General features: G+C 28.6%; 2 protein-coding genes across 2 annotated transcripts in view; both read left to right on the top strand.

Moving 5' to 3' along the window:
* Positions 1-9,448, top strand: part of LOC145260571 (low-density lipoprotein receptor-related protein 6-like) — a 216,360-nt gene that overhangs the window by 189,608 nt on the left and 17,304 nt on the right. The window lies entirely within an intron of this gene.
* LOC145260570 (low-density lipoprotein receptor-related protein 6-like) overlaps positions 3,628-9,448 on the top strand; it is a 7,101-nt gene continuing 1,280 nt past the window's right edge. Inside the window, exons 1-2 of the mRNA XM_080118841.1 lie at positions 3,628-3,877; positions 8,758-8,910. Of these exons, the coding sequence (XP_079974967.1) occupies positions 3,643-3,877; positions 8,758-8,910 (388 nt within the window). The 5' untranslated portion in view covers positions 3,628-3,642. The remainder of the gene's footprint in view (positions 3,878-8,757; positions 8,911-9,448) is intronic.

Here is a 9,448-nt window from a genome sequence, read left to right as displayed (position 1 = left end):
GTATGCAATTGCTTTACAATATGTTTAGTATGCAATTGTTTTACAATATGTTAGTATGCAATTATGTTTTACAATATGTTAGTATGCAATTATGTTTTACAATATGTTTAGTATGCAATTATGTTTTGCAATATGTTTAGTATGCAATTATGTTTTGCAATATGTTTAGTATGCAATTATGTTTTGCAATATGTTTAGTATGCAATTATGTTTTGTAATATGTTTAGTATGCAATTATGTTTTGCAATATGTTTAGCATGCAATTATGTTTTACAATATGTTTAGTATGCAATTATGTTTTACAATATGTTTAGTATGCAATTATGTTTTACAATATGTTAGTATGCAATTATGTTTTGCAATATGTTAGTATGCAATTATGTTTTACAATATGTTTAGTATGCAATTATGTTTTACAATATGTTTAGTATGCAATTATGTTTTACAATATGTTTAGTATGCAATTATGTTTTACAATATGTTAGTATGCAATTATGTTTTACAATATGTTAGTATGCAATTATGTTTTACAATATGTTTAGTATGCAATTATGTTTTGCAATATGTTTAGTATGCAATTATGTTTTGCAATATGTTTAGTATGCAATTATGTTTTACAATATGTTTAGTATGCAATGATGTTTTGCAATATGTTTAGTATGCAATTATGTTTTACAATATGTTAGTATGCAATTATGTTTTGCAATATGTTTAGTATGCAATTATGTTTTACAATATGTTTAGTATGCAATTATGTTTTACAATATGTTTAGTATGCAATTATGTTTTGCAATATGTTTAGTATGCAATTATGTTTTACAATATGTTAGTATGCAATTATGTTTTACAATATGTTTAGTATGCAATTATGTTTTGCAATATGTTTAGTATGCAATTATGTTTTACAATATGTTTAGTATGCAATTATGTTTTACAATATGTTTAGTATGCAATTATGTTTTGCAATATGTTTAGTATGCAATTATGTTTTACAATATGTTAGTATGCAATTATGTTTACAATATGTTTAGTATGCAATTATGTTTTGCAATATGTTTATTATGCAATTATGTTTTACAATATGTTTAGTATGCAATGATGTTTTGCAATATGTTTAGTATGCAATTATGTTTTACAATATGTTTAGTATGCAATGATGTTTTGCAATATGTTTAGTATGCAATTATGTTTTACAATATGTTTAGTATGCAATTATGTTTTACAATATGTTAGTATGCAATTATGTTTACAATATGTTTAGTATGCAATGATGTTTTGCAATATGTTTAGTATGCAATTATGTTTTGCAATATGTTTAGTATGCAATTATGTTTTGCAATATGTTTAGTATGCAATTATGTTTTGCAATATGTTTAGTATGCAATTATGTTTTGCAATATGTTTAGTATGCAATTATGTTTTGCAATATGTTTAGTATGCAATTATGTTTTGCAATATGTTTAGTATGCAATGATGTTTTGCAATATGTTTAGTATGCAATTATGTTTTGCAATATGTTTAGTATGCAATTATGTTTTGCAATATGTTTAGTATGCAATTATGTTTTGCAATATGTTTAGTATGCAATTATGTTTTACAATATGTTAGTATGCAATTATGTTTACAATATGTTTAGTATGCAATGATGTTTTGCAATATGTTTAGTATGCAATTATGTTTTACAATATGTTAGTATGCAATTATGTTTTACAATATGTTAGTATGCAATTATGTTTACAATATGTTTAGTATGCAATTATGTTTTACAATATGTTAGTATGCAATTATGTTTTACAATATGTTTAGTATGCAATTATGTTTTGCAATATGTTTAGTATGCAATTATGTTTTACAATATGTTTAGTATGCAATTATGTTTTACAATATGTTTAGTATGCAATTATGTTTACAATATGTTTAGTATGCAATTATGTTTTACAATATGTTTAGTATGCAATTATGTTTTACAATATGTTTAGTATGCAATTATGTTTTGCAATATGTTTAGTATGCAATTATGTTTTACAATATGTTAGTATGCAATTATGTTTACAATATGTTTAGTATGCAATTATGTTTTGCAATATGTTTAGTATGCAATTATGTTTTACAATATGTTTAGTATGAAATGATGTTTTGCAATATGTTTAGTATGCAATTATGTTTTGCAATATGTTTAGTATGCAATTATGTTTTACAATATGTTTAGTATGCAATGATGTTTTGCAATATGTTTAGTATGCAATGATGTTTTGCAATATGTTTAGTATGCAATTATGTTTTACAATATGTTTAGTATGCAATGATGTTTTACAATATTTTTAGTATGCAATTATGTTTTGCAATATGTTTAGTATGCAATTATGTTTTGCAATATGTTTAGTATGCAATTATGTTTTGCAATATGTTTAGTATGCAATTATGTTTTACAATATTTTTAGTATGCAATTATGTTTTACAATATGTTTAGTATGCAATTATGTTTTACAATATGTTTAGTATGCAATTATGTTTTACAATATGTTTAGTATGCAATTATGTTTTACAATATGTTTAGTATGCAATTATGTTTTGCAATAATTATGTTTTGCAATATGTTTAGTATGCAATTATGTTTTGCAATATGTTTAGTATGCAATTGTTTTACATGTTAGTATGCAATTATGTTTTACAATATGTTTAGTATGCAATTATGTTTTACAATATGTTTAGTATGCAATGATGTTTTGCAATATGTTTAGTATGCAATTGTTTTACAATATGTTTAGTATGCAATTGTTTTACAATATGTTTAGTATGCAATTGTTTTGCAATATGTTTAGTATGCAATTATGTTTTACAATATGTTTAGTATGCAATTATGTTTTACAATATGTTTAGTATGCAATTATGTTTTACAATATGTTTAGTATGCAATTATGTTTTGCAATATGTTTAGTATGCAATTATGTTTTGCAATATGTTTATTATGCAATTATGTTTTACAATATGTTTAGTATGCAATTATGTTTTGCAATATGTTTAGTATGCAATTATGTTTTGCAATATGTTTAGTATGCAATTATGTTTTGCAATATGTTTAGTATGCAATTATGTTTTGCAATATGTTTAGTATGCAATTATGTTTTGCAATATGTTTAGTATGCAATTATGTTTTACAATATGTTTAGTATGCAATTATGTTTTGCAAAACCTTCTGAAAACTGAATGTGGCGTAAGAGTTGATATGGTGTAACCTATTTTAGTGAATAATTTTCTTTGTTAAATTGGTTTGTGTTTGTTGAAAAGTGTAACATCGGTGTAACATTTCTTACCAGCTGCACATTTAAGGTGGAAATAATCATGAATTGCAAATTCCATATCAAAAAGAATGGGTAAAAATTTTGAGCAGAAAATTGTTTTTTTTTTGTTTGTTTTTTTTTTTCACTTTATATGGTTGGTGGATCAAAAAAAAACAGTGAAATGAATTTTTTGTGTTGGATCAGTTTGTTCACTATCGACTGATTATCCAGATATTTTCTGTTGGAAGTGAGGAAAAGATTTGTTTTATTGCGATGAACCAACTTCATGCACAACAATGCAGTTGTAGATAATTTTTTAATTATTTATTTTTTTAATAAGAATGAATTCTCTTGATTCTTAATGCTGAAAACTTCTTGCATCATTTCAGGCCAAGACAGGCGAGTGGTAGTTGACACTCACCTTCTTTCTCCACGTGGGATTACACAATACAAGGATTTTATTTATTGGACTGATTTAGAAAAGAAAAGTATTGAACGTGCTCACAAATTAACCGGCCATAATCGTACCACGATTCACCAGGGCCATGGGGAATATGTCATGGATATTCTCGTCTTCCAAGAATCACGCCAGCCTGGTATGTTTGTAAAACTTTATTTTTATTGTTTGTATATTTGTCTTTATTGATAAACAATGGAAACCATTTATTTGTCTCTGTTCATCCAATCAGAGCTGTGAGGTCAGTAACTCAGATGCATGTCAACCTAGATTTTGATTCCTTAAATTCTAAAAGGAAGTAATGTGATGAAAACTATCAAAACAAAAAAAAAAAAACTATCAAAACAAAAAAACTATCAAAACGTTTTCAAGGGTGTGAAGTTTAATGTGAACAAACATCTTGCTGCCCAACTCTCTACATAGTACCCCTGTAGCTTATGTCCCTGATAGTAGCCCTCTACATCAAAGTGGCAATGTGCCTTGTTTGGGGTGAAAATGTAATAAAAAAAATTTTTTTAAATTAAAGCTTAAATCAAAGACAGGTTCCATATCCTTTCCACAGCTGGAAAATTCTTCAGATTCAAGTGTGGTTTGCTATTCTGATGCTACTTATGCCAGCTTGGAGGATGTTTCCTCACGGGGTGGATTTATCATCTTTTGTTTCTAGTAAGACTAGCGGGGGTACCTGGCGTTGCCCGGGTGTTTGGAGGTGTGTGTGCTGTTAAATAAAAAGAAACCGGGGGGGAGTAAAAGTTGGTAGGATCGAACCCGAAGCCCTGAGGCGAAGTTTGAAAATAAAATTGGCCAGCCAAAATGAGTTACTGAAAGATGTTTGAATTAATTTAAGTAAGAACCAAATTGACAGGTGCGCGCACGGAAGTCGTCGAGCGTTACGACAACGACGACGTCAATGACCAGGTTTGTTTGTTATAAGCGAAGTAAAAAAAGAAAACAACGTTTAAACTTAAGCAGGGGGGAGGGTAATCAAAACATCGAAAAAAAACGCAAAGAAAACTAACGTAAGGCAAACGAACGATGAAAACAAAAACGAACACGTGAAAAATGCCTTAAATAAGCCTGTTTCGATATTAAAATTTAAAAAATCGGTGGTACCCGGGTGTTTTGGGGTGTGTGGTCGGGGTGGATAAGCGAAGTAAAAAACAGAAAAACGATCGTTACGTGAAAAATGACTTAAATAACAATGAACCAACGCGCTAATCAACTGAGCTAACGTGACGTACATGAAATTTAGTCAGTTTTCACCTATTTAAAGTAAATCAGGTCATGACGTCATCTGACGCATGCATAGAACCGGTCGTCGTCACGAGAGGACCGTTTTTGTTGATTTCATGGTGAAAAAAATGAACGTTTTTGGCCAATTTTTCGATATTTTTCGAGCGAAGGATGGAGCTTCAATATGATACCGAGTTTGTGAATTTTTTTTTCGAAAGTTTTTAGCAGACACAAATATACACACATACATACATACATACATTTTCGCTTTTATATATATAGATGAATAGACTGATCATCAAAAAGATCTGACATCTGAGACTCTTGCATTCAGTGATGCAGGTGTATTGATAACTGATGCAGGTGTATTGATAACTGATGCAGGTGTATTGATAACTGATGCAGGTGTATTGATAACTGCCATGCTGCAAGAAATCTTCAGCCTACCCAAGTTGCCTGAAGTACTTTGCAAAATAGACAATGTCTATAGAGACCTTAAAATCTGATGAATCTTGTAAGCGACAGACGTTTGAGAGTTGATGTGGCCAGAGTAAAGGAAATGTTGATAAAGGAAAAAATCTAAAGGACAGGAACAGGTTGCAAATTGTTTGACAAAGATGGGAGCTGCTACTGAAATTCTAAGAGACTTGTGTTCATAACCCATTTTCTTTGTTCTTTGTTTTTGTTTTGTTGGAAATTTGACTTACACTTTGACACTAGAAGACGCCAGCAATGTTGGTGGCTTTTTCTATATATTTAGTTATGTACCTTCTCTCGAGTGGATATTCAATATGGCGTCTGGCTAACAATGTGTTTATCCTACATCGTGCGAAGTATCAAGTGAACTAACTCCACTGGACCAACATAACCACATATGAAAAATACTTAGGAAAAATTTACAAAATGTATCTTCTTTCCTCAAAAGTGCTTATAAGATTTTGAGAACTGACCTCTTAAAAGGATTTATTTTTCTTTTTATGTGGGAAGGGGCATAATTTTTCTTTTTATGGGGAAGGGGCATAATTTTTTGATGAGAAATTATATAAGATTTTTACAAAAAATATAATATTGTTTAATAACTGAACAAAAATAGTTTTTCTTTTTACTTTTTCTACTCTTGAGTTTTTCATTTGTTTTTTTGTTTTTTTTTTTTGATAAAAAACTTTTTCAATCCAACCTTTTTTAAAATCTTTTTTTATCATCTTGCTTTTAAAATGTTTGCTTTTGCAACATTTTAGAATTCAGCAATAACAAATGACAAATGTTTTTCTATCACAATTGAATATATCACCCAGAGATGGAGATTGGTTTTACTTATAAGAGCTTTTAATGTGTGCGTTTTTGGTATAGTGATATCGGTACAAATTGAGCTTAGCATACAATGATCAATCCATCTTGAGTATATTTTTTGTCTCTTTCAATACAACCTTTATGAAATATATGAATTCATAACATATGATAAGGTAAACTTGACTCAAATATTTGTAATTTATTTTAGGATTATTTCTGAATTCTTTCAGTTTATTCTGAATTTTGTCTGTATTACTACTATTTTTAATTTAAGAAATTTGTTTAAAAAAATATATTATTCTGTTAGAAATCTTTCTTGCTAATAGGTTTTGTAATACGCAGATCCTCCACCCCAGCAAACAATGATGAAGAAATGTCACTTTGATGTAACAAAAATGTTACCAATATAAAGACAAAGAAAAGCAACAAAAAAAACAAAATGAGAAGAGAAAAGACTTGGTGGATAGAAACAATTTTTTTAGGAAAAGAAAAAAACTTAGAGCCAAAAAAAGTTGACAAGCTGTCTGCTACTAAGATTTTGCTCTCAACTACAAAGAAAGTCCTTTGTGTGGTAACAATTATGAAAGATAGAAAGAAAGAAAGACGGGTTGAGAAGGCTTTTTCTTTTCTTTTTTTACTTATTATTGTGATAAGAGATTTCAACCAACGTAGGACATGTTTTTTAAAGGTCAAAATACTGTAAAGACGAAAAGAGTTTTCTCCCTTTGTTTGAAATTTAAACTTACATTTTGTAATTTCGTCTGTTTTAAAATAAGTCCTCTCTAGTATATTAGTTAAAATAAAATAATGTTCAGGGAGTGTTCTTTTATAGTGCAGAATTTATTTCTTCGTTTTTCTGAAGGAATAATGTGTAAAAAGAAATACACAATTCTTCGTATAATAATTTTCTCTGAAGAGGCAAGAAATTCGTAAAAAAAAAAAAAAAACCTCCTCGTTTCTTCTTTGAGTCTGGTCCGAATAGAAATATTCTTTTCTTTTGACTTAGAAAAAACTGCAGCTTGAGACTATCCATTTTCTTCAGGCCTTAGAAGAAAATGTTATAGACGCTTCTAATTCAATCTTTCCTAGTGAGAATATTTCCCACGCGTGTCTTCTCTCCTGAATGGTATTTGTCTGCCAAGTCCTCGACAAATTTCTCGAATTTACTTGAGTAGATTTCTCTCAGCTAGATATGAATTCATCAGGTAACTTATATGCAATCATTTCAACATTATAAACTTTACCAGGTAACTTTAGACAAGTTTACTTCAATATTTTAACATCCTGTTTAGATGGAGAGAAGATAGCACGTCAATACATTTCAAGTATCAAGTCTGAACTGCAAACTTCAGCTTGAATTTTATCACAAAACAAGAATGCACTAATCAATTAACAGGCAGAAATTAGTTAGCAGCAGTGAAACAAACTCAAGAGAAAGGAAGAAGAGGGTGAAAATAGAAGAAAAATATTTCCCCAAAAAAATTTCTCCAAAATGTTACGAAAGAAACAAAAAATGGAAATGCAAAAATGTTAAATGTGAAAAGTGATTAATCTGAATAGTGATGAATGTTAAAAGTATTTGAACAGCATAAAAATAGACAAGTCTTTTGTCTTCATAAAGATGCTTACTGATATATAAATCTAAAAACCTAAAAATAGAAATTAAAATTTTTATTTTTTAAATGGCAGTGCTAACAATGTTCAAATTGTTAGATGAAACAATTATCCATGCTAATCTATATATCTATAAAAGTGAATAATTAATATAAAAATTCTTCTTTTATGTCATTTTAAAATTTTTGACATTTTTAAACTTTTGAAAAGTAAGCAGTTTTGACTACAAACAGTTGAATTGAGTACCAACTTTTATCAAAATATACAACAAAGGCATGCTTTTCTTGCCAGATGACTATTTTTCAATTGATTAGATTGTTCCAACTTTTACATAATTTTTTTTGAATACCCTTACTAATTATGCAACTTTTAATTTGGATTTTTTTTACTAGTTTAGGTTTTTTTTTTAAATTTGGTCTGTATTGTGTAGAAGTACTGAAACTACATTATAAGATAAAATGAAGTTTCTTTTGTTAAATAACTTCACTGAAAAAACAAAATAATACATTCAATTTGAGCAATGAAATGTGTTCACCAGTTTCTGAGATTTCCATTGAAACTTGAATTGATGACATAAGTACTGAAATTTTCTTGGATACCTATTTCTAAAAAGTACCAAAATTTATTTTACATATGCAAATATTATAATTCTTGAAATGAAGGAATGTAATTTCCAATATCTAAATTTAAACTTGTGTTGACTTTGTATTTGCTATCACCAGACTGCAATGAATTTATTCATTTATTTATAAATACTGCTGTATTAGGGCTTCTTCAGGTGTTTGTAAGAATTTAAAAATTCAAATCCTTTTATTTCTTTGAAAAATGTTCAACATTGTTCCTGTAATTCAATTCTTTAAATTCTATGTTTGAAAATGACAGGCTGGAACCCATGCGGTGCCGACAATGGTAACTGCTCTCACCTGTGTTTGATGCACCCTGGCCCTCCCAACCAAGCAGGCACTTTCAACATGACATTTAGTTGTGCATGCCCTACGCATTATACCCTTGCTTCTGACAATAAAACCTGTTTACGTAAGTAAAAAATTATCCAATAAATAAAAACTTTTAATACTTTAATTTTAATGTTCTTTGCATTACACAATTAGGTATAAGTTTATATATTTGATTCACTTATGCAATTATGCTTTACAAAACCTTCTGAAAACTGAATGTGGCGTAAGAGTTGATATGGTGTAACCCATTTTAGTGAATAATTTTCTTTGTTAAATTGGTTTGTGTTTGTTGAAAAGTGTAACATCGGTGTAACATTTCTTACCAGCTGCACATTGAAGGTGAAAATAATCATGAATTGCAAATTCCATATCAAAAAGAATGGGTACAAATTTTGAGCAGAAAATTGTTTTTTTTTTTGTTTTGTTTTTTTATTTTATATAGTTGGTTGATCAAAAAAACAGTGAAATGAATTTTTTTGTGTTGGATGAGTTTGTTCACTATCGACTGATTATCTAATTAACGTTTCTGGATTTTGCAATACAATGGCTGGGTAATGTAGGCTATATTTAATTTACAAGAATAAGTAGATGAAAGCCCTTCATGAAAGTTCAGAAAC

The sequence above is a fragment of the Euprymna scolopes genome, chromosome 36, assembly GCF_053919585.1.
Source record: "Euprymna scolopes isolate OS-2025 chromosome 36, ASM5391958v1, whole genome shotgun sequence".
Taxonomy (NCBI): domain Eukaryota; kingdom Metazoa; phylum Mollusca; class Cephalopoda; order Sepiida; family Sepiolidae; genus Euprymna; species Euprymna scolopes.
Note: the sequence above shows the minus strand (reverse complement) of the source record. Positions and strands in the feature narration are given on the sequence as shown.